General features: G+C 39.2%; 1 protein-coding gene across 1 annotated transcript in view; it reads left to right on the forward strand.

Moving 5' to 3' along the window:
* Window positions 1-24,371, forward strand: part of HTR1E (5-hydroxytryptamine receptor 1E) — a 79,216-nt gene extending 54,845 nt beyond the window's left edge. The window contains exon 2 of the mRNA XM_053914088.1: window positions 22,866-24,371. Coding sequence (XP_053770063.1) covers window positions 23,051-24,148 — 1,098 coding nt within the window. The 5' untranslated portion in view covers window positions 22,866-23,050 and the 3' untranslated portion in view covers window positions 24,149-24,371. The remainder of the gene's footprint in view (window positions 1-22,865) is intronic.
* Window positions 24,372-26,813: the final 2,442 nt, after the last annotated feature.

A 26,813-nucleotide genomic window follows, 5' to 3' on the forward strand; every position in this document is an offset into this window, starting at 1 on the left:
ATTTAAACAAATACTTTAAAGAATGTCAGAAATCATACGGTATTTGTCCCTCACTGTCTGGCTTATTTCACTTAACATAATGCTGTCCAGTTCCATCCATGCTGTTGCAAAGGGTATAAGCTCCTTCTTTCTCTCTGCTGATATGATCTCACCTTTAACTGGAACATAATAAATAGAAGAAAAAAGGAAACAAAATATAACCAGAGACATTGAAGTTAAGAACAATCTAACAATGGGCAGGGGGGAGTGGGGAGGGGACAGTGAGGAGAGGGAATTACAGGAACTACTATAAAGGACACATGGACCAAATCAAAGGGGAGGATGGAGGTGGGGGAGGGTGGGGGATTGGGCTGGGGTGGGGTGGAAGGATGGGGAGAAAAGGCACACAACTGTAATTGAATAACAATAAAAAATTTAAAAAAAAAAATGTCAGAAATAACCTCACAAATGGGGTGGGATTTGGATGCCTTAGTAAAAGAGTAGGGTTCAAAAGAGGAAAGGAAATGAGGGAAGGTGTGCCAGGTCAAAGAACTTGAATAATGTTAGTTAGTAGACAGTGTCAGGCTACCATTATGGCTAGGAATGACCAATTATCCTGGGGGGAGGTGGGGTCCTCTTATGAGCCTAGCTTCACTCAGGCTGTGATTTGGACAAATTAGTTCTGTCTTCCATGATGAACTGTAAGCACCTCAAGGGCAAGGACCATAGTCATCCTTTAACTCCAATTGCGTCTGTCCAATTGTAAGCATCTACCCAAGTTTGGAGAATTGAATAGAACTGAATGTGTGCATTCACTTCTTATAAATTCTATGGTGAACAATACAGTAAGGGGAAATTTTTTCCATGTTTTTGTTTGTTTCTTTGTTTTTATTGATTTGAGAGATAGAGAGAAATGTTGATTTGTTATTCCACTTATTTATGCATTCATTGCTTGCTTCTTGTATGTGCCCTGACTGGAGGTTGAACCTACAGCCCTGGCGTATCAGGAAGATGCTATGACCAACTAAGCCACCTGGCCAGGGCCAGGGGGAAATTTTTAATCTTATCTTGACTTTGAAAACCAAGTGTTATCAGGTTGGGATAGGAAGAAGGTGAATACTCTTATCGACTTGGATGGAATGCTTCTGACTTTTATCACAAATTAAATTTACTGGAATATTTTCTTCACTGTACATTTCTCCTTCTGTTATTTCCTTTTACTTTGTGTGGTAAATATGAGATATTTTTCTCCACATAATCTTTACCACAGAAAACTGCCATTATTTAATCTATTATTCCATTATTCCTAAACATCTAAAGAATTGGAAAAACTATCAGTTAAAAATTCATGGTGGCATTTGTCATATTTTGTAGAACAAATTCTGGTAATGTTTACTATTTCCAGTGTCTGGAGGGCCATTCCTAGTTGTGCTGTTGTAGAAAGGGGAAAAGTTATATTACCACCTTGTGCTTCTCATAAACTAGAAAAAATGCATGAAAGGTCACAATTCTATGTTTTCTTTTTCTTTTTTAAAGTATTTTTTATTGATTGTGTTATTACAGTTTTCCCAGTTTGTCCCACTTTATCTCCCCTCTGCCCTGCCCTCCCAACCCTCCAGCATTTCTCCCTTTAGTTCATTTCCATGGGTTGTACATATAAGTTCTTTGAGTCCCTTGTTTCCTATACCATTTTTTATCTCTCCCCATCTATTTAATGCCTACCGATTATGCTTCTTCTTCCCTGTACCTTTTCCCCCATTCCTCCCTTCCCCCTCCCCACTGAAATCCCTCCATGTGATGTCCATTTCTCTGATTCTGTTTCTGTTCTAGTTGTACTGATAAGAGCTTGAATTCATAAGCATGGTGATTGGAAGAATTTGGTTTTCTCTAGGCAGAAATGGGATTGAAATTAAATTAAATCAAAATAGTGGTCCTCAAGACCTTTGCTGCTATTTGGAAAGATAATGATTTTGTTTTTAATTCTAGGGAAGTAAAAAATGTTTAGCTTTTCAGATACTAATCTAGGTTAGTTACTAGTTATTGATCACTATCAATAACTATGTCATAACTATGTTCTGCTCCTCAGTGTAGACACCACATCTGAATCAGCTCAGTACTCCAGGGGCCAGGACCCAGACTTGGAGTTCGTATGAGGTGAAATTATTTGCCTTTTCTATTATATCTGAAGTACTTGAACTGTAGCAGTTTAAGAAGAAAAAATAAATACAATCCTGTAATATTTACAGAGATATCATTGCCCTTCCAAATTGTAATGAGTGCTACTAATTCCTATAGACTCTTTCAACACCTTGCGGGAAAATAGTGAAATCTAATTAACTATATTCTAGAAGGGACTGACTGATAACATGCAACTAAAAAGGTTCATCGCCAGTAAAAAGAAACATTAAACATCCTCTTAGCACCCCTAATAATCATAACATTGAGGAAGGGAAAAAGAAAATGTGGCAAAAATTGACTAAATGAATATTGTAAATTTGGGAGTCAGACAATGTACCTACAGGAAATTCAAAATAAAAGGAACAAAAATACATTTACTTTTTGAGGCAAGAGAGTCAAATACAAAGTAAACAAGCAAATGTAGGGAGAAGATGGCGGCAAGATAGGTGGGAGTGGAGTCAACTTCCCTCTGCACCTGGATGAAACACCTACCCAATCTACTGAGGAACAAAGTGAAAAGCCAACAGCACCCCAGCATTTATGAAGATAGGAGACCAAAAAGTATATGGGACATTGAAAAAACAGAAGGTAAGGGGATTGCTTCAGGACAAAAAGTCCCTGGGACCAGCGCGGGGACCTGGGCGACTACAGCCCCAGGCCATGACTGCTGAGCCTACCACAGGACTCCTGGGAGAGAGCCAGGTTGATGGCTCCTTCCCTAACAAACAGTCTTGAGCACCACTGAGAGAGGTGGTTGCTTGAAGTCGCAGGGAGGGGAATAAGGACGAAGTGGTAAGCCCACGGAGACCATGGGCACTGACTGGGGAGAGTTGAGAGTTGGGCCATGTGGGACCCTGACATTGACAGTCCCCAGTCTAGCTGGAGAGGTGGGGTATGTGAGAGGACAGGCCCTTCCTTGCACAGAGGGAGCCACAGGATTGAGCAGCAGAATTTTCACAAAAAAGAAGAAGACCCTGAGGGGGACTTTGGGGAATTACCCTGCAGCAAAAGCTCCAGTCTCCTCTCCACCTGGCTGCCCACCCATCCGGGGAGTGTCTGCACCTCATCTAGGAGGTAACTGAGACCACAGGCACCAACTGGGGCGTGTGCACATCAACCAGGGAGTGTGCACATCCAATGAAGACTGTACACACGACCAAGGATGTCTGCACCTCATCTAGGAGGGAACTGAGACCACAGGCACCGGGGAGAGTACGAACCAAGGAAGGCTCTGCACGTACACCCATAGCCCAGAGGAGGCCTACCATAAAAACGAGTAGGTAGAAGCCAGCAACACCAGGATACCTCCTGGAAGAGGAAACCCACCAACAAAGGAAATACCAACAGAAGAAGAGAAGAAGGTGAAGGAGGGAGTGGAAGTCACACTAACGTCAATACAAGACTGATCTGGAAATATAACTAAATGGTGGAGAAATTACTAAGAACAAACAACTGAACAAGAGCAACAGAAAAGCCTCAAAACCCTGTACACACAAAAGAATCCACTTCGACACAACCTACCCACACTTGCAAAACAGAAAAAAAGAGGTGGGGGAGAGACTGACCCTCAGATAACCAGCTGGTGGAAAAGACCCACCAAAGAAAGACCCAAAAAGACCAAAAACCAAAGGCATACACAGAGCCAACATAAACCACAGCCCAAAATCAGCAAGACTGGGAGATCAAGGAGACTGCACCACTGAATATCACAGGTATTCTACCACAGAAGTTTACACCAAAAACCCAGGGGGGCAGAACAGAGGAACTTAAGAAGCAGAGGCTAACAGGAAGGGTCTCACAAAATATGGTAAGACAAAGAAACAATCCACAAATGAAAGGAAAGGAGGAAGTCTCAGAAAAAATGCTAAATGAAAAAGAGGCAAGTCAACTATCAGATAATGAGTTCAAAGAATTGGTTATAAGGAAGCTTCATGAGGTCAAACAAAATTACGAAAAACTACAGGGAAACTACAATGAACTCACTGCAAACTATATCAACATGAAAAAGGAAAAAGAAACCATCAAAAAGGCCCAAGAGGGAATGAAGAATATAATTACTGAACTGAAGAACATAGTAGAAGGAATGAAAAGCAGGCTTGATGAAGCAGAGGATCAGATAGGTGAGCTGGAGGACAAAATAGAAAAAAACACCCAGAAAGAGCAAGAAAAGGAAAAGAGGCTCAGAAAGAATGAAGTAATAAGGGAAATGCAGGACAACATGAAATGTAACAATATCCATACAATAGGCAAACCAGAGGAAAAGAGAAAGAGTGAGGGATAGAAACCTGTTTGAAAAAGTAATGATGGAAAATTTCCCTAATCTGAGGAGAGAAAAAGTCACCCAAATCCAGGAAACACAGAGTCCCAAGCAAGAGGAACCCAAAGAGGCCCACTGCAAGACACATCATAATTAAAATGGCAAAATTCCAAGACAAAGAGAGGATCTTCAAGGCAGCAAGGGAGAAACAGGAAAATAGACATTCTTTTCTAATGCACATGGAATATTTTCAAAGACAGACCACATGATAGGACACAAAACAAGCCTCAACAAATTCAAGAAAATTGAAATCATATCAAGCATTTTCTCTGAGCACAAGGCACTGAAACTAGAAACAAATCTCAAGGAAATATCCCCAAAACACTCAAAAACATGGAGATTGAATAGCATGCTCTTAAACAATTAATGGGTGAAGAATGAGATTAGGGAAGAAATCAAAACGTTTCTGGAAACAAATGAAAATGAACTCAAAACAATCCAAAACCTATGGGACACAGCAAAGGCAGTCCTGAGAGGGAAGTTCATAGCAATACAGGCCTACCTAAAAAGAATAGAAACATCTCAAATAAACAACCAAACACTACACCTACAAGAACTCAAGGAATAACAACAAAGACAACCCAGAGTAAGTAGAAGGAAGGAAATAACCAAGATGAAAGCAAAATTAAATGACATAGAAACTAAAAACACAATTGTAAAGATCAATGAATCAAGGAGCTGCTTCTTTAAAAAGATAAACAAAATCAAAAAGCCCTAAAGTAGGCTTGTCAAGAAAAAAAGAGAGAGGACCCAAATAAACACAATCATAAATGAAAGAGGAGAGATTACAACTGATACCACAGAAATACAAAGGATTGTAAGAAATTACCACAAAGAACTATATGCCAAGAAATGTGAAAACCTAGATGAAATGGAAAAATTTCTAGAAAAATATAACCTTCCAAAACTGAATGAAGAAGAAGCAGAAACCCTGAACAGACCAATAAGACCTGATGAATTGAAACAGTAATTAAAAAGCTACTGACACACAAAAGCCCTGAACCATATGGTTTCCCAGGAGAATTCTACAGAGAATTAAGGGAGAGCTAATCCCCATCCTCCACAGATTATTTCAAAAAATTCAAGAAGATGGAAGACTCCCAAACTCGTTTTATGAAGCCAACATCATCCTAATCCCAAAACCAGGTAAAGACATAACAAATAAAGAAGACTTCAGGCCAATATTGCTGATGAACTTAGATGCTAAAATCCTCAACAAAATATTGGCAAACCACATCCAGCAATACATTAAAAAGATTATAGACCATGATCAAATGGAACACATCCCAGGGATGCAAGGATGGTACAATATTAACAAATCAATAAACATAATACCCCACATAAAAAAAAGCAAAGACAAAAACCACTTGATCCTATCAATAGATGCAGAAAAAGCATTTGATAAGATACAGCACCCATTTCTGATAAAAACACTCAGCAAAGTGGGAGTAAAGGGACCATTCCTCAACATAATAAAGGCCATATATGAGAGACCTACAGCCAACATCACACTCAATGGACAAAAACTTAGAGCTTTCCCACTAAGATCAGGAACAAGACAAGGATGCCCTCTCTCACCACTCCTATTCAACATAGTATTGGAAGTCCTAGCCACAGCAATCAGACAAGAAAAAGCAATAAAAGGCATCCAAATTGGAAAGGAGGAAATGAAATTGTCACTGTTTGCAGACGACATGATAGTGTACATGGAAAATCCCATAGACTCCACCAAAAAACTACTCGACCTACTAAATGAATTTGGCAAAACAGCTGGATACAAAGTCAATACTCAGAAATCAAAGGCATTCCTGCACACCAACAATGAAACTGCAGAAACAGAAATCAGGAAAAAAAATCCCATTTGATATAGCAACAAGAAAATAAAGTACCTAGGAATAAACCTAACCAAGGAGGTAAAAGACCTGTACTCAGAAAACTACACAACACTGAAGAAAGAAATTAAGGAAGACACAAACAAATGGAAGCATGTACCATGCTCATGGAATGGAAGAATTAACATCATCAAAATGGCCATACTACCCAAAGCAATTTATAGATTCAATGCAATCCCTATTAGAGTACCCATGACATATTTCACAGATATAGAACAAACATTTCAGAAATTTATATGGAACCATAAACAACCCCAAATAGCTGCAGCAATTTTGAGAAAGAAGAACAAAGCTGGAGGAGTCACAATACCTGATATCAAACTGTATTACAAGGCCACTGTAATCAAAACAGCCTGGTACTGGCATAAAAACAGGCACATAGACCAATGCAACAGAACAGAGAGCCCAGAAATAAACTCAAGTCTTTACGGTCAATTAATATTTGACAAAGGAGGCAGGAGGATAAAATGGAGCAAAAACAGCCTCTTCAACAGATAGTGTTGGCAGATCTGGACAGCTACGTGCAAAAAAAATGAAACTCGATTTGCCAACTTACGCCATACGCAAAAATAAACTCAAGATGGATAAAAGACTTAAATATAAGTTGTAACACCATAAAAGTCCTTGAGGGAAACATTGGCAGGAAAATCTCAGACATTCCACGCAGCAACATCCTCACAGACATGTCCCCTAAAGCAAGAGACATAAAGGAAAGAAGAAACAAATGGGACCTCATCAAAATAAAAAGCTTCTGCATGGCTAAAGAAAATAGCACCAAATTACAAAGAGAACCAACAGTATGGGAAAACATATTTGCCAATGATACCTCAGACAAGGGCCTGATCTCCCAAATATATGAAGAACTCACATGACTCCACTCCAGGAAGACAAACAACCCAATTAAAAAATGGGCAAAGGACTTGAACAGACACTTCTCCAAGGAAGACATACACAGGGCCCAGAGACATATGAAAAGATGCTCAGCATCACTAGCCATCAGAGAGATGCAAATTAAAACCACAATGAGGTACCATCTCACACCAGTCAGAGTGGCCAACATAAACAAATCCACAAACAAATGTTGGAGAGGATGCGGAGAAAAGGGAACCCTAGTGCAGTGTTGGTGGGAATGCAGACTGGTGAGGCCACTGTGGAAAACAGTATGGAATTTCCTCAGAAAACTAAAAATAGAAGTGCCCTTTTACCCAGCAATTCCACTGCTGGAATTATACTCTAAGAATCCTGAAACACCAATCCAAAAGAACCTGTGCACCCCAATGTTCATAGCAGCACAATTGACAATAGCCAAATAATGGAAGCAGCCTAAGTGCCCATCAGCAAACGAGTGGATCCAAAAACTATGGTATATTTACACAATGGAATTCTATGCAGCAGAGAGAAAGAAGGAGCTTATACCCTTTGCAACAGCATGGATGGAACTGGAGAGCCTTATGCTAAGTGAAATAAGTCAGGCGGTGAGGGACAAATACCATATGATCTCACCTTTAACTGGAACATAATAAATAGAAAAAAAAAAGCAAACAAAATATAACCAGAGACATTGAAGTTAAGAACAATCTAACAATGGGCAGGGGGGAATGGGGAGGGGACAGTGAGAAGAGGAGATTACAGGAACTACTATAAAGGACACATGTACAAAATCAAAGGGGAGGGTGGAGGTGGGGGAGGGAGGGGTGTTGGGCTGGGGTGCGGTGGAGAGATGGGGAGAAAAGGCACACAACTGTAATTGAATAACAATAAAAAATTAAAATTAAAAAAAAATTGAATCTAATCCAAAGATAGTTGATGTGCTACTTAAGGTAAATAATATTAGTCCCTTGCACTGATAAATTCCAAACTATTAGTAGTTTAATAAAATAAAATGTCATTTCTTACATATATCATGATCTATTGCAAGCCAGAAGGTTACTATTCTAGCCATTCAGGGACCCAAGATACTCCCATCCCATCCACTGGTGGACAGAGCCTGAGCATAGAGACAGTACATTCGAAGTTTTTGTAGACCAGGCCTACAAGTGGCACATACCATGTCTGCTTACATTCCCTCCCAAAAAACACTCTATTCTATTAATAGGGAAATGCTAAATGTTTTCTCCCTAAAATAAGACATGAGATAAAGATATCTGTTTTCACTACCAATAAGCAACATAGTCCTAGAAGGTCTAGCTACTTCAATAAGGCAAGAAAAGTCATACAGATGAGAAAGAAGAAATAAAAGTGTTTCAATGGCATGATCATCTATGTAGAAAACTTCAAGAATCTACCCAAAAAGTCCTATAACTAGTAAGTGAATTAAGCAAGGTTATATAACACAAGATCAATACACAAAATTGATGCAGATCTCGTCCCTCAAGATCTGCTATTGAGGTTTCAGTATTCAAACACACATACACACGGACTATAGAAATCTGGTGGAGGAAAAGGGGCTACGCGGCTACTCTCCAAGTTAGAGAGAGACCCCTTCACCCCGGCCTGGACAGGCTTTATTGTTTTTCTAGGCCTCCTACATCAAAGATGGTCCTCATTTATTATTCATAGGTTTGTTTGGGGTGGTTATCTTTGCAGACACAGGAGAGGAAGTCACTGAGTACATCAAAGGGGGGGGGGGATATTTGCAATGTAAAAGGAGAAATGGTCGAAAAGGCTTTGTCCCATACCTGGGGGGTCTAGTCCAGATTCTGGGAAGATAAAGATACTCAGTAAACATTTGCTTCCTCAATTCAGGGTGAGGGAGTTTTTTAGCAAGAGCAAGTCTCATAGCAGTCTAGGTACAATGCAGGCCTGATTTCCCACTGGAGAACTTATCCATGGACGTGGGTCCTGCCCGCCTACTTTGCTCCCCACTGGTTTTCCAAGTGGAGGCTGAGCCATATTTCCCACGCTTGGAACGGTTTCCCACACAAAATCAATTACATTTCTACATCATAAAAATAAATGTGTGGAAACTGAAGTTAAAAACATGATGCCATTTATAATCACTCCAAAGAAACTACAATACTTGGTAAAAATCTAACATAACATATATAGGACTTTATGCTAAAAATTACAAAATACTAAGGACATAAAAGGAAACCTGAACAGAAAATACATAAAAGATGGTAGAATTAAAACCAAGCACATCAACAATTACATTAAGTTTAAATGATCTAAACATCCTAATGAAAGGTCAGAGAATGTCAGGCCAGATAAAATGCAAGACACGACTAGAGGCTGTCTATAAGAAAGCTATCATATATAAAGATATTGATGGGTTAAAAGTAAAAGGACATAAAAAAGATATATCATACAAACATTAATTAAAAGAAGGCTGGAGTGGCTATATTAATATACAAAATAAACATCAGGGCATAGAATATTATTGGGGACAAATGGACATATTACAAAAAGATTTAGTCAATTCATCAAGAAGACATAATTCTAAATAAGTATGGATCTAATAACAGACCTTCTAAATACACCACTCAGAAATTGACAGCACTAGAGAGAGAGATTGGCATACCCACAACTATAGTTGGAGAGTTTAACAGTTATCTCAATAATTGATAGAGCAAGTTGACAAAACATCAGTAGAGCTATAGAAGATTTGAACAATAATGTAAACCAAATTACATAGATCACAGAATACACATTATTTTTAAACATACATAATATCACCAACATAAATGATTAGCTGAACCATATAAGTTTCAATAAACTTCAAATGATTGAAATCATACAGACTCTATTTTGTGAGCCTGAATACGATGGAATTAAAAATCAACTTTAAAAGAATCTGTGAAATCCTGAAATATTTTGAAGTTATGAAATGCCCTCATAAATATTGCATAAACCAAATAAGAAACCATGAAAAAAAAGAAAATATTTTTGACTGAATAATAATAAAAATATAATTATTAAAATTTTTAGGATGCACACCAAAGAGTGCTTAGAGAACAATTTATAATTCTAACTATATTGTTGGTGAAAAAGTTTTAAACTAATTAATAGACCAGAAAAAGAAAAAGTAAGGAAAGAAGGAAATAATAAATATGAAGGCTGAAAATAATTAAAGAATTAATAATAGAGGAAGCTGATTCTTTGCAAAGATCAATAAATTTTTTTAAATCCTTACCTATACTGATCAAGAAAAAAACTGAAATTATCAATTTCAAGAATGAAAGAGCAAATATCACTATATAGTATATTACAAGCATTGAAGGGATATGAAAGGAACATCACAACCAACTTTATGGCTATCTATTTAAAATTTAGATAAAATAAACAAATTTCTTAAAGGACATAAATCACCAAAAGCAAAACAAGAATAAATAGAAACCTTTAAAAGCCCTATGTATGTCTTAAAAATTGAATTTCTAATTAAAATCTTCCCATAGGTTAAATTCAAGATTCAGAGGATCCACAAGTGAATTTCACTAAATATTTGCAAAAGAAATGACATCAATATTTTCAAACTTTTTCCAAAAGTTTTTAAAACTGATTTAAAGTATATTTTATTGATAATGCTATTACAGTTGTCCCATTTTTCCCTCCCTTTATCCCCCTGTACCCAGTACACCCCGCCCTCCAGCATTCCCCACCCTACTTAGTTCATGTTCATGGGTCATACATATAAGTTCTTTGGTTTCTCCATTTCCTATACTATTCTTAACCTTCCCCTGTCTACTTTGTACCTACCAATTATGCTTCTTATTCCCTCTACATTTTCCCCTATTGTCCACCTGCCCCCAGCCCCTCCACACAGATAGTCCTCCATGTGATCTCCATTTCTGTGATTCTGTTCCTGTTCTAGTTGTTTGCTTAGTTTGCTTTTGTTTTTTGTTTTATGTTCAGTTGTTAATGACTGTGAGTTTGTTGTCATTTTACTGTTCATATTTTTTATCTTCTTTTTCTTAGATAAATCCCTTTAACATTTCAATTATGAAGGGCTTGGTGATGATGAACTCCTTTAACTTGACCTTATCTGGGAAGAACTTTATCTGCCCTTTAGAGTAATCTTGGGTGTAGGTACTTGCCTTTCATGACTTGGAATATTTCTTTCCAGCCCCTTCTTGCCTGCAAGGTTTCTTTTGAAAAATCATCTGATAGTCTTATGGGGACTCCTTCATAGGTAACTGTTTCCTTTCCTCTTGCTGCTTTTAAGATTCTCTCCCTCTCTTTCATCTTTGGTAATGTAGTTATGATGTGTCTTGGTGTGTGCTTCCTTGGGTCTGACTTCTTTGGGACCCTCTGAACTTCCTGGACTTCCTGGAAGTCTATTTTCTTTGCCAGATTAGGGAAGTTCTCCTTTTTATTTGTTCAAGTAAGTTTTCAATTTCTTGCTCTTCCTTTTCTCCTTCTGGCACCCCTATAATTTGGATGTTGGAACATTTAAAGATGTCCTGGAGGTTCCAAAGCCTCTCCTCATTTTTTTGAATTCTTGTTTCTTCTTTCTGTTTTGGTTGAATGTTTATTTCTTCCTTCTGTTCCAGATTGTTGATTTGAGTCTCAGTTTTCTTCCATTCATTGTTGGTTCCCGGTATATATATTTTTTATTTCACTTTGCATGGCCTTCATTTCTCCTTTATTTGGCATCTGTACTCAATCATTTCTTTGAGCATCCTGATTACCAGTGCTTTCAAGTCTGCATCTGATAAGTTGGCTGTCTCCTCATCGCTTAGTTCTTTTTCTGGAGTTTTGACCTATTCTTTCATTTGGGCCATGTTTCTTTGGCTCAGGCCACCTTTCACATTTTAAGGGGTGGAGACTTAGATATTCACTACAGCAGGGCAAACCACTTTGCTGCATGGCAGTGCAGTCTGGATGAATGTTTCTTCTTTTTTAAAAAAATTATTGATTATGATATTACAGTTGTCCCATTCCCCCCCATCACTCCACTCCAACCAGCCCACCCCCTCCCTCCCACATTGCCCCCCTATAGTTCATGTCCATGGGTCATACTTATAAGTTCTTTGGCTTCCACATTTCCTACACTATTCTTACCCTCCCCCTCTCTATTTTCCACCTATCATCTATGCTACTTATTCTCTGTACCTTTCCCCCCCTCTCCCACTCCCACTCCCCTATTGACAACCCTCCATGTGATCTCCATCTCTATGGTTCTGTTCCTGTTCTAGTTGTTTGCCTAGTTTGCTCTTGTTTTTGTTTTAGGTGTGGTCATTAATAACTGTGAGTTTGCTGTCATTTTTACTGTTCATGTTTTTGATCTTCTTTTTCTTAGGTAACAACTCCCTTTAACATTTCATATAATAAGGGCTTGGTGATGATGAACTCCTTTAACTTGACCTTATCTGAGAAGCACTTGATCTGCCCTTCCATTCTAAATGAAAGCTTTGCTGGATACAGTAATCTTGGATGTAGGTCCTTGCCTTTCATGACTTCAAATACTTCTTGTCAGCCCCTTCTTGCCTGTAAGGTCTCTTTGGAGAAATCAGCTGACAGTCTTATGGGAACTCCTTTGTAGGTAACTGTGTTCTTTTCTCTTGCTGCTTCTAAGATTCTCTTCTTCTCCTTAATCTTGGCTAATGTAATGATGATGTGCCTTGGTGTGTTCCTCCTTGGGTCCAGCTTCTTTGGGACTCTCTGAGCTTCCTGGACTTCCTGGAAGTCTATTTCCTTTGCCAGACTGGGGAAGTTCTCCTTCATGATTTGTTCCAATAAGTTTTCAATTTCTTGCTCTTCCTCTTCTCCTTCTGGTACCCTTATAATTCGGATGTTGGAGCGTTTCAAGATGTCCTGGAGGTTCCTCAGCCTCTCCTCATTTTTCTGAATTCTTGTTGCTTCATTCTTTTCTGGTTGGATGTTTCTTTCTTCCTTCTTGTCCACACTTTTGATTTGAGTCCCAGTTTCCTTTGCCTCACTATTGTTTCCCTGTACATTTACCTTTGTTTCTCTTAGCATAGGCTTCATTTTTTCATCTAATTTGCGACCAAATTCAACCAATTCTGTGAGCATCCTAATTACCAGTGTTTTGAACTGTGCATCTGATAGGTTGGCTATCTCTTCATTGCTTAGTTGTCTTTTTTCTGGAGCTTTGATCTGTTCTTTCATTTGGGCCATTTTTGTTGGCTTGGAGCACCTGTTACATAAAGGGGTGGAGCCTTAGATGTTCACCAGGGTGGTGTAACGCTGATCTTTGCACTGTGATGCTGTACGTGGGGGAGAGGCTGAGAGGGAGCAATGGCACTTGCTCCACTCTCTGCCAGGTTTCAGTCACTCCCTCTGCCACCCACAGTCAAATTGGGCCCCTCTGGTGCTGATTCCCAAGTGGGTGGGCTTGAGCATGCTCTAGGCCCCTGTGGGTCCCTCCAAGGAACTCTCCTGTGAGTCTGGGAGTTTCTCCTGGTGTCGCCTCAATCCCCACAGGTATTTTCAATCAGAGGTTTGAGGCTTTATTTCCCGGAGCTGGAGCCCTGGGTTGGGTGGTCTGCTTAGCTCCCCCGCCTTTCCTCCCAGTTTATCTATGTGCAAATGTGGGGCCACAGGGTCTGCCAGTCACCACCTTGTGGGGTCTGCTAGCTGCAGCCTGGCCTACCCCGTTCCACAATCCACCACCTCACTGTGTCCTCCAGCCGCCACCTTGCCACAAGTTCTCTCCCCCCTCCACCCGCTGCCCATCTCCGCCCCTCCTACCGGTCTGGATGAATGTTTCTTCTTTATCTCCTTGGTTGTCAGACTTCCATACAGTTTGATTTTCTGGCAATTCTGGTTGTTTTTTGTCTTTAAATTTGTTGTTGTCCTTCTTTTGGTTGTGCAAGGAAGCAAAGCATATCTGCCTATGCCTCTGTCTTGGCCAGAATTCTAAAACTTATTTTTAAAGGTCAGCATTATTTTGCTATCAAAACTAGGCAAGGTAAGTACAGGAAAATAAACATTCATACAAATATCTCTCCTAAAAATAAACATAAAAATTTTTAACAAAATATGAAGCATGTCAAATACAACAATATTTTAAATGGACAATACGCCATAACTAATAGAAATTTTTCCAAAAATGCAAGACTGGTTTAACATCCAAAAATCAATTACTTTAAGTCATCACATTAACAGAATAAAGAAAAATGTCATAAAAATCATCGCAATAGAATAAAAGGTAGATTTAATAAAAATTAAACAACCTCTTATTATAAAAACTACCAGCAATTTCAGAATAGAAAAAATTCTACTCAAACCAATAAAAGAGATCCAAGGAAAAATTTTGCTAATATAATAATGGTGAATTATGAACATTTTTCCTCTCTAATGCTGGGAACAAGGTAAGAATATCTGCTTCCATCACTTCTACTCAGTATTTTACTGGAAGTCTAGTCAGTATGATAAGGGTATATAAAAAAATAAAATTGGAAAAGAAATAAAACAACCTCTAGTTGTAAATGATATGATTTTTTTCTTAGAAAAATCATGACCCTACAAAATATTTACCAGAATTGATAAGAGTATTCAACAGGGTACTAATCCACAAAATCCATTCCATTTTTCTATACAGACAATAAAAATGGAAATTGCAATACAAATACCACTTACAAAAACATCAAATATATTAAAATACATAGGGATATATATAAATAAATATGTGAAAAAAACACTACATTGAAAACTACTAATGTTACTGAGAAAAATTAAGAATAAATGAAGAATGCTATGTTGGTCATAGATCAAAGGACACATAATATTGATAAATTTAATTCTCCTTTATTTATTTTATAATTTTTACATAATCCCACTAAAATTTCATCAGGGGTTTTGGAGGAATTGACAGTTTGATTCTAAAATATATATGGAAATTAATAGACTCTAGAATACCCAAGACAATATTGAAAAAGAACTAAGTTGGACTCACATCACCTAATCTCATGACTTACTATAAAAACAACAGTAATCAACACAATGTTCTATTGGCATAAAAGTAGGTCAACAGAACAGAAGAGAGGGTATAGAATTAAACTGACATATTTTAATGGGGACAGTCTTCCCCACAAAAAGTGCTGAAATACGTAGACATCCATACAGGGTAAAAAAATAAACTTCAACACCCTTCACATGAACTCAAAATGGATCATGAACTGTCGGTATGAAAATTCAGGAAATCGGTACTTGTACACAGAGAGCAAGGAGAGATGGAAGAAAGAAGCAGACCACTCCAGATTGGTAGGTGACAGGGTTAATAAGCCAGAGAAATTACATATGAGACTTGTTTTGGGCAGCTGCAAGACAAATAGGTTACTGTGCCTGCCTTATAAGTTTATATAGATGCTCTAGCAAGGTTCAGTTACAAACACCATACAGATGGCCTAAACAACACACTGCCCTCTCAAGGCTGCCTCTTTAAAGTTTCTCCAGCTATGAGAACAGTGGGCAGAGGTACATTCTAAGAATGGGATGGGATAAGGAGCCTCCCATTGCCTAGGTCCAGTTCTCTTGTCAACCAGCAGTCCTGTTCTCTCTGACTACTTCCAACATGAACATAAAAGTGAAAGCTATTAAACTTCTCAAAGAAAATATAGAAAAATACGTTTATGACCTTAAGTTTGGAAAAGACTCCTTAGGAGACAAGGAGCTCTGATCATAAAGAAAAAGTAGATAATGTAGACTTCATCAAAATTAAAATCTGCTTATCAAAAGACATCCTTAAAAACTACAAGGCAAACCACAGAATGGAATACAATGTTCAAAAAACCATTTTTCCGACAAATGTTTTTATATGTAGACTTGTGTCCAGAATATATAAAATTCTCTTTAAACTCTATGTACTCTGTCTTCTTTGAATTTTTACAATGATAAACTACATGTATATCCCAATCACAACTTCAATAAGGAAATAAATAATAAAAAAAATTTAAAAACCCACACTCTAATCTTTTATATCTTCCTTGGCTCCCATTGAAGATCAAATTGAAAAATATATTACTATCCACCCTTCCTTTGCTTGGACAGATAAAGAAAAGTCTTTATGAAGACTGAGGAAGTGAATTTAAGGAACAATTAGAGAGATAAAATTAGTAATATGGGGGCAATCTGTCACTTCCAAAATAACAAAAAAAGAAGAAATGGGCACATACTGTAGATTTTTTCTAAAAATGATTTGGAGCAATTTGGGCAAAATGAAAACAATCAAAGAAGAGGTGAAAAATATGGTGAATTCTAAATAGTTATTGAAAACCCACAGAAGATGGTAAAATTAAAAATGAGTTGAGTGTGCTCATGATCTCATCTCTTTGGTGCTTGTCTGACCATCACTGAGGTTCTAAAGCACCCTGGTAAATGAGAGCAGCATGTACTAACCAGTTTGGCTTAGAATGGTTCTCTCCTACTCATTTTAATAAAAAAACATTGAAACATAGCTTTGGAATGCACTGGTATTTTCCAGGTCATAATTAGAGAAGAAACTGAAAGTCAGAAGCTCCCAAGAAGTTCTTGCATCAACTCCTGATATGTCCATTTTAACTATGATTATTGCAGTTAATTTTCCATTTAGTGGATTAATACAAGTTTGGTGTGTTGTTATTAATATTTGAATTGGTTCTGCAGAATGGATTTTGAGTTAAGTATTATTATAGTCCCTTCTTTCCTACTACTTGAAAAACTAAAGAGACTTAAGGGATTTTCAGGTACCATTTAACCAACACTGTTCTAATTAGAAATCACACTATCTCCTTAGGAGTTGGTAGTGATTGTAAAACCATGTGTTATCTTCTTAAGATTAAAAAGAAGACAAGACAGCTGAGGCTGGGTCATTTCCTGAGTATGCCGGTTTCTTTGGCCCCTTCACTGCCTCCAATATGATCCCTTAAATTGCTCAAGAAATTCTTACCTGGGGTCCCCAAGCCCCACTGACTGTGTACTAGCCTCCTCCATTACTGCTTTCCTGCTTCTTCTTTTACATTTCACGCAGCCCCAAAATGTTCTTTGTCCTGATATAAAGAATATTGAGTGCAGCAGCAAGGAAAATGACAAATGGCCTGAGTAAAAAAGACAATCGTCAAAATGAAACAAGCTTGACCCCACATCTCCTCCACGGTTACTACCTTATTTCTCTGCTCCCCTTATCAGCAAAACTCTTAAATCACTTTACTCACTTCTATTTCCTCTCCTCCCACTCTTTCTTGAAACCACATTCAGCCTTTCGTCTCCACTACTGCACCAAACTGCTCTTGTCAAAGTCATCAATGTCATTCATATTGCCCAGTTCAATGATCAGGTTGTCACCACCCATGGCCCGTCAGTCACATTTACAACATTGATCACTCTCTTATTTAATACATCTACTTCACGTGTCCTTGGGATGGAATTCTCTCTCATCATTCTCCTCCACCTCACTAGCCGTTCTCTGCTTTGCAGTTTCCTCCTTCTCTACCTGACCTTTAAACAGAGAAGCTCTCCAAGGCCCAGTTCTCAGACTTGTTCAATCTGTCCCTGCTCCCCAGGTGATCTCACCTTGCATTTCAAAAGAACATGTTGTTAGGAAATAAATGTTGGCAGGTTGAACATGTGCAGGATTTGGGGGTGACTGACAGCCCAAGGATGAAAACTTAACTCCTACTCTAAAAGGCAAGGGCACAAAATAAACCAGTAAGTCATGTTAAAGAGCTAACAATGTAGTTCCCTCCAAAGTGCAGAGTTTTTGCTAATTTCACTAGAAGCAGTTAAAAAGATATATCAGACATACATCCTACCCTCCAGAAGTGTATAGCCTGCTGAGGGATGGCAGGGAGGGGAGGATGAAAAATAGTTACAAAGTAGGAACAAAATGGTGTCACCAGAGAAATGATAATTAGTGAAAGGTTTTCTTAGGCTCAGCCGAGGAAGAAATGCTAATCAGCCACAAAATTAGGCAGTACAGAGCTTTATTGGGGTTTGCGCACCCGGGCGAGGTTCCTGGGTCCGCAGAGCGGGGCTGGGGAAGTTGCACCCAAGCAGGGAATATGGCGGGGTTTTATGCACCAAATTCTGGTTGGCTCTCTATGTGGGGACTAGGGATTGGTCTCTTTGAACCAGGTGGCAATCTATCATTGGTGGTTCCCTGGTTTGACATCAGCCGTCTCTTCTGGGTTGTAGTTTGGCTGCCATTTTGTCCTACCCCACCCATCCTGACATTCTGACCTCTTTGACAGGATAAGGGGTGGGCTTAGGTTGCCAGGCAGATATCCCCGCCCATCCTGACAATTAGGAGTTACAGGAGCTCAGATAAGCAGAACAGCTTTTAAAGCTCTATGAAACTGTATTAATTCTGATTATTTTTACCGAATGCTTTCAAAATAACTACATTTCCTAACTGCCTCTATTATCAAATTGAAAATTCTAGTTTTCTGTCCCTTATTCATGCGATTCTCTATACTCAATCTTATAATCAGAGTTGAAAGGCCTTTTAATTGAGAACTATTATTTCCAGCAAAACTCAAGAACCCAAGAAAAACATAACTATGGATTACTAACTGCAGCAAAAAATATATATATATATTTAATTTTGTTAAAGAAAAAGAGGTCAAAATTGAGAAATAAAGATATGGGACAGAGGGAGAAATATAGAGAAGTTGCCCCAAGCAGCTAGCAGCTGGCTCAGCTGTAATTCTGAACCTAGGTCTGTCTGATTCAGAGCCCAAATGTATTCAACTTTTTAGCCTCGCCTCAAATTTATTTTTTTGTTTAAACTCTTTACTATTTTATGTCTCTGAACTATAAACTTTCATATTACATATGTTCTAACTTTCTGTGAGATACTATGTGATTAGCAAAAAAAAAATATTTTCTCTGTGATACATTCGACCAGATCAGAAACAGTAAAATCTTTATTCATTGCTATAAAGGGGCACTAAATGCTGAAGACAGTAAAGTGTATTTTTTATTATTTATTTTTTTATGCTATCACAGTTGTTCCTGCTTTTTCTTCCTTCACCTCCATTCACCTCCATTCACTTCCTTCACCTCCATTCAGCCCCACCCTCTCCCCTCTATTAGTCAACCCCCATATCATTGTTTGTAACTCTGGGTTCAAATTTAATTGCACATTTAAACTGATCATAGAAGGAAGGCAAGGTACCAGTGGAGGAAAAACATCCAATTTACAATAAAGAGGAGACTGTTGATGGAGCAAGTTCACTGGAAGAACTAGAGAAACATGAGACATCCAAAAGTGGTACATCTACAGCAAACACTGTAAAAGCATAATGGAAGTAGAACCAAGATGGTGGCGTAGGTAGACACACTGCGCCTACTCGCACAACCAGAACTGACAGATAATCTAAGGGCAAGGAAGTCCAACACCAAGTTGATAAAAAATAAACATTCACCCAGACCGGTAGGAGGGGCGGAGATGGGCAGCCGGGGCGGAGAGGACTCACGTTGCCGTGGCAGGACCGAGACTGGCAGAGTGTGGGACAAACGGGGGAAGATACTGCGGCCCTACATTCGTGCACAGCTAAACCGAGAGGGCCGGACTCAGAGTGGCAGAGAACGGGACAGGCAGAGCGGCGGGTAGCACCCTGTGGCCCTACATTCGTGCATAGATAAACTGGGACAAACAGCAGGGGAGCAAAGTAGACTACGCAACCCAGGGCTCCAGCGGGGCAAAATAAAGCCTCAAACCTCTGATTGAAAACACCCGTGGGGATTGGGGTGGCAGCAGGAGAAACTCCCAGCCTCACAGGAGAGGTCCTTGGAGAGACCCACAGGGGCCTAGAGCGTGCACAAGCCCACCCGCTTGGGAACCAGCACCAGAGGGGCCCAATTTGATTGTGGGTAGCAGAGGGAGTGACTAAAAACCGGTGGAGAGTAGAGCAGGCGCCATTGCTCCCTCCCACCCCTCCCCCACATACAGCATCACAGTGCAGCGACCACCATTACACTGGCCCCGGGGAACACCTCAGGCTCCGCCCCTTTAAGTAACAGACAAGCCAAGACAAAAAAAAAGGCTCAAATGGCAGAACACTTCAAAGCTCCAGAAATAATTCAACTAAGCAGCGAACAGATAGCCAACTTATCAGATGCACAGTTCAAAACACTGGTAATTAGGATGCTCACAGAATTGGTTGAATTTGGTCGCAAATTAGATGAAAAAATGAAGCCTATGCTAAGAGAAACAAAGGTAAATGTACAGGGAAACAATAGTGAGGCAAAGGAAACTGGGACTCAAATCAAAAGTGTGGACAAGAAGGAAGAAAGAAACATCCAACCAGAAAAGAATGAAGCAACAAGAATTCAGAAAAATGAGGAGAGGCTGAGGAACCTCCAGGACATCTTGAAACGCTCCAACATCCGAATTATAAGGGTACCAGAAGGAGAAGAGGAAGAGCAAGAAATTGAAAACTTATTGGAACAAATCATGAAGGAGAACTTCCCCAGTCTGGCAAAGGAAATAGACTTCCAGGAAGTCCAGGAAGCTCAGAGAGTCCCAAAGAAGCTGGACCCAAGGAGGAACACACCAAGGCACATCATCATTACATTAGCCAAGATTAAGGAGAAGGAGAGAATCTTAGAAGCAGCAAGAGAAAAGAACACAGTTACCTACAAGGGAGTTCCCATAAGACTGTCAGCTGATTTCTCCAAAGAGACCTTACAGGCAAGAAGGGGCTGGCAAGAAGTATTTGAAGTCATGAAAGGCAAGGGCCTACATCCAAGATTACTGTATCCAGCAAAGCTATCATTTAGAATGGAAGGGAAGATCAAGTGCTTCTCAGATAAGGTCAAGTTAAAGGAGTTCATCATCACCAAGCCCTTATTATATGAAATGTTAAAGGGAGTTGTTACCTAAGAAAAAGAAGATCAAAAACATGAACAGTAAAAATGACAGCAAACTCACAGTTATTAATGACCACACCTAAAACAAAAACAAGAGCAAACTAGGCAAACAACTAGAACAGGAACAGAACCATAGAGATGGAGATCACATGGAGGGTTGTCAATAGGGGAGTGGGAGTGGGAGAGGGGGGGAAAGGTACAGAGAATAAGTAGCATAGATGATAGGTGGAAAATAGAGAGGGGGAGGGTAAGAATAGTGTAGGAAATGTGGAAGCCAAAGAACTTATAAGTATGACCCATGGACACGAACTATAGGGGGGGATGTGGGAGAGAGGGGGGTGGGCAGGATGGAGTTGAGTGAAGGGGGGGAATGGGACAACTGTAATAGCATAATCAATAAATATATTTTAAAAAATTAAATAAATAAATAAATAAATACAGATATTTTTTTAAAAAGCATAATGGAAACAGAGAGGCAGTATGTTTCTTGTATAACTGCCAAAAGATACAGACTGTCTTTAAAACAATCACCCTTTTTGGTGTTTAGAAAATCATTATTATTTTCTTTCATTTTCAATATCTAGAGGATAAATGACACCTATTTGCCCTCTTTTTGCCCTATGGGCAGGAGAAATTAAGTCCTGAAGTATATCACACTTAGGCTAGAGACTTTGATTTTTGCCCCCTGAATTCCCATCCTCACTCCTCCCAGAGACACTCACCTCTTTCACTCCTGTTCCACACATGCCTCGCCTGCTCCTTCTCTCATCTTTTGATGAAATCGTTGTATCTAGAAGTCCTAATAATCTACATCAATCAATGTCCTATCGTAAAACTGCTGAAACGCCAGTTTTTCTTTAAAATTCCTGGACCTAATCACATAGAATCTAATCAGAGGATTTGATCAGTGTCCTAACCAGCAGCCATTAGCTGTGATTATCTCTATGGTGAATTGATTGTTTTGTGAATATACGTTTATATTTAACTTTACTCTTTAAAAATTCCTTACAGCTATGCATTTAATAAATGTCTCTCACCTCACTGACTACCCAGCTTAATCACAGCTATCCAATAGATAGACTAGATGATAGATAGATAGATAACACAAACATTAACCAAAACTAACCATGTTCTTTAAAATGCAGAGATCTTTGAGCTTAGTGGTGATACCATTTCACAGTCAGTTTACTGCATTATTCTGAGAACAATTTGTCTTAAACATCAAAGTAACATGACATGCTCTTTTCCTCTCTTGTCTCCAAAGCACATAGTGGGATATATAAAATGTCAGAAATAATTAGACAGAATTGGACAATCCTACTGAGACACTAAAATATCTCCAGAGTTCAATATTTGCTATGAAACTATTAAATCTGGTTTGAAGGCTGCTTATTATAAACAATATAATTTTTTAATGTAATGGTCCCCAAATTTTTAAAGCATGACATAATGTATGTTTCCAAATGTTAAAAAAAGTCTTTTATATATGTGTGTATCGTGTATAAAGAAGAATAAATATAAATAAGAAAAGATAGACTAAATTTGGTAATGTCTTCATCAGAAAGTTTTGGAACTTTAGAAAAAAGTATCCTTTGAAGAATAATGTAAAAATGAAGTTTACATTCAGAGGAGAAAAAGAACCTTATATCAAAATTGTATAAAAAATTTATAAATACAAAATATTACCATGTTTTCCAGGAAAAAAATATGGATTTTCATGTATTAACCAGTAGCATACTGTTTTCCAGGAACCCTCCATTCAGAAGGAATGCTGTGGCGCTTCCCTCTACTCACCCAAAGTGGAACACAAGAGACTACATAGCTGAAGAAATTACAGCCTTCTTACAATGAGAGGCATTCAAGTCTAAGTAGTTTCCAGCTCAAGGAAAATAACCAGCACCTCCTCCACAGTGTAGACTGGAACGGGGAAAACATGAACATCACTAACTGTACTGCAGAAGCCAATGTGGCTGTGAGAGCCAAGACCATCACTGAGAAGATGCTCATTTCCATGACTCTGGTGATCATCACCACCCTGACCATGTTGCTAAACTTGGCTGTGATTATGGCCATCTGCACCACCAAAAAGCTTCACCAACCCGCCAACTACCTAATCTGTTCTCTGGCCGTAACAGACCTCCTGGTGGCAGTGCTAGTCATGCCCTTGAGCATCATGTATATTGTCATGGACAGCTGGAAGCTAGGGTACTTCATTTGCGAGGTGTGGCTGAGCATGGACATGACCTGCTGCACCTGCTCCATCCTCCATCTCTGTGTGATTGCCCTGGACAGGTACTGGGCCATCACCAATGCTATTGAGTACGCCAGGAAGAGGACCATCAAGAGGGCAGGACTGATGATCCTCACAGTGTGGACTATCTCCATCTTCATCTCTATGCCCCCTCTGTTCTGGAGGAGCCACCGCCAACTCAGCCCGCTCCCTAGTCAGTGTGCCATCCAGCACGACCATGTCATCTACACCATTTACTCCACTCTTGGGGCATTTTATATCCCCCTGACTTTGATACTGATTCTCTATTACCGGATTTACCATGCAGCCAAGAGCCTTTACCAGAAAAGAGGGTCAAGCCGGCACTTAAGCAATAGAAGCACAGATAGCCAAAATTCATTTGCAAATTGTAAACTTACACAGACTTTTTGTGTGTCTGACTTCTCCACCTCAGACCCTACCACAGAGTTTGGAAAGATCCACATGTCCATCAGGATCCCTCCCTTTGACAGTGATCTAGATCACCCAGGAGAACGCCAGCAGATCTCTAGTACCAGAGAGCGCAAGGCGGCACGCATCCTGGGACTGATTTTGGGTGCATTCATTTTGTCATGGCTGCCATTTTTCATCAAAGAGTTGATTGTAGGTCTGAGCATCTATACCGTGTCCTCTGAAGTGGCTGATTTTTTGACATGGCTTGGTTATGTTAATTCACTGATCAACCCTCTGCTCTATACAAGTTTTAATGAAGACTTTAAGCTGGCTTTTAAAAAGCTCATTAGGTGCCGAGAACATACTTAGATTGTAAAAAACCTAAAGGCGTGATTTTGACCAGCCTCACGAATGGACATGAGTAAGGGGTGCAATATTTTAATTCTTGAACATAATTGGTTCAGGAGAGTTTGTAAGTATGTGTGGTCTTCTTTTTTTGTTTGTTCTGTTCTCTTTGAGGCTTGTTATTTGACGTCCTGTTTGCTACTTCTGGTTTTGTTTGTGGTACATAATTTCAAATAAACACTGTCATGCAAAAACAGATATTTCATAGAAGTAATAATAAGGTGAACTAGTAAGTACTTTTTATTATTTTAGCCATTTCAGTTAACCCTAAAATTAAAGAATGCCAAAATAAATCTTCATTTACAGAATTTCTTATTACTTATAAACCAAATGTCTGATACCTTACCCTCATGTGGCATTAAATTTGAGGTTCAGCTCCAAACACTTACAAATTCCAGAGGGATTTTGTAAATCTCTACACAACTACATAAAACATTAAAAAAGTGGTGTGCTGCCATCTACTGCTTGCAGACATGATCTAAAAATCATTTACTGTGACTACATAGCTCACTCCTTTCAGGTGCAAATAGTACAGATGGCATGCCTTTTCTGTTCACGATTACATAAGCTTCCTCATTCCCTAAGAAGAACCTGGAATGAATACACTGGCAGTTACCTAGGTCTGTGATTTTGAATATGAAACATAAGCAAATAAGAAATAATCTAAACTTACTCTGTAGTCAATGTGTTGCTATATTGCCTGAAAGACATATTGAGTTCTCCTCCCATTCTAATTAGGAAGTGTCCCAGCTAAGCCTTAAACACACTCTCTCATTCTATCAGGATTAAGGTGAGAGTACATGCCAAATAATTAGGAAATTTTAAAACAGTTAAATGGGGCACAGTGATTAAATAAAGAAATATATTACCTAATGAACTTTGTTGGAGAATGTTACTCGTTATGTTGCCAATTGTGAAATTGAAAAAGATAATTAAAAGCTGAAAATCTATGTTTACAGCAAAGACCACCCATCAGGAAATGAGCATGGAATTTTGTCTCCTGGAATCTCTGTAGCACCCATGCCAGACTGTACCCTGGGACCAGGAGGCTGCAGGTAGGACCTGAGGCCACAATGTGGCCTGACTCAGCCTCCACTGGCCAGAAGTGACCACTGTAAGTGACATGGAGGAGATCACTACTAAATCGAGAGTGATAACAGAAAGGATTAAAGTTTGTAAATGTTTGTATACTCCTAAGGAAATGACTGTTTTAAACTTCTGCTCCTTATCTTTCACTCACAGCCTCTACTCATCTCTTCAATCCTCACAGATCATTCCTTCTCTTTATTTACTGAGAAGACATTGATTTGCCCCCTCTCCACCTCTGTGTCTTAGCCATTAAGTCTATCCCCCTCTCATCTTTTCTTGCTCCTTTCTTCTCTTTCCCTCTCTTCACGCCTTTCTTTTCCCTCCCACCCCTTCTTCTTCTACCCAATATTCTTTAATCTAAATTATTAATTTACTCAAGTCTCGTGGACACTAGAGTAAACTTCCTGTGGCTGTACTTCCCCCTCAAGCTCCTGCTTCATCTCTCTCCTAAATCTTCCACCTAAGTTTCTCCAATCATCAATCCACTCATTCTGCTCCACTTACAATGAATTTTCTGTTCTATGCCATCTGAGTATGCCCCTCCCAGCCCTTTCAGAACAGATCTCCCAAAAGTCATTGGTGACTTGCCAATAAGCAATTCTAGTGGTCTTCCCTCTGAGCTTATCTACGTCCCATACTCTTGCCATCCCTTTCTTGTTGAAGCTTATGCCTTCCAGGATATTTTACTATCCTGATTCTCCCACTACCTCCTCATTCTTTGTCTTCCTCCTTGAGGATTTTTCCTCGGCTCTCACGTGCATATTTGTGCTCCATCCCAACCTCCATCATTTCAACAATTAGTTCTATGCCTATGGCTCTTCAATGTGTGTCTTTAATTCTGATTCCTCTCTTTCTTTTTTTTAAATATATTTATTGATTACGCTATTACAGTTGTCCCATTCCCCCCCTCACTCCACTCCATCCTGCCCACCCCATCCCTCCCACATTCCCCCCCTATAGTTCATGTCCATGGGTCATACATATAAGTTCTTTGGCTTCTCCATTTCCTACACTATTCTTACCCTCCCCCTGTTTATTTTCCACCTAGCATCTATGCTACTTATTCTCTGTACCTTTCCCCCGCTCTCCCCCTCCCACTCCCCTATTGACAACCTTCCATGTGATCTGCATCTCTATGGTTCTGTTCCTGTTCTAGTTGTTTGCCTAGTTTGCTCTTGTTTTTGTTTTAGGTGTGGTCATTAATAACTGTGAGTTTGCTGTCATTTTTACTGTTCATGTTTTTGATCTTCTTTTTCTTAGAAAAGTCCCCTTAACATTTCATATAATAAGGGCTTGGTGATGATGAACTCCTTTAACTTGACCTTATCTGAGAAGCACTTGATCTTCCCTTCCATTCTAAATGATAGCTTTGCTGGATACAGTAATCTTGGATGTAGGCCCTTGCCTTTCATGACTTCAAATACTTCTTGCCAGCCCCTTCTTGCCTGTAAGGTCTCTTTGGAGAAATCAGCTGACAGTCTTATGGGAACTCCCTTGTAGGTAACTGTGTTCTTTTCTCTTGCTGCTTCTAAGATTCTCT

This window comes from Desmodus rotundus, chromosome 11 (genome assembly GCF_022682495.2).
Source record: "Desmodus rotundus isolate HL8 chromosome 11, HLdesRot8A.1, whole genome shotgun sequence".
NCBI lineage: Eukaryota > Metazoa > Chordata > Mammalia > Chiroptera > Phyllostomidae > Desmodus > Desmodus rotundus.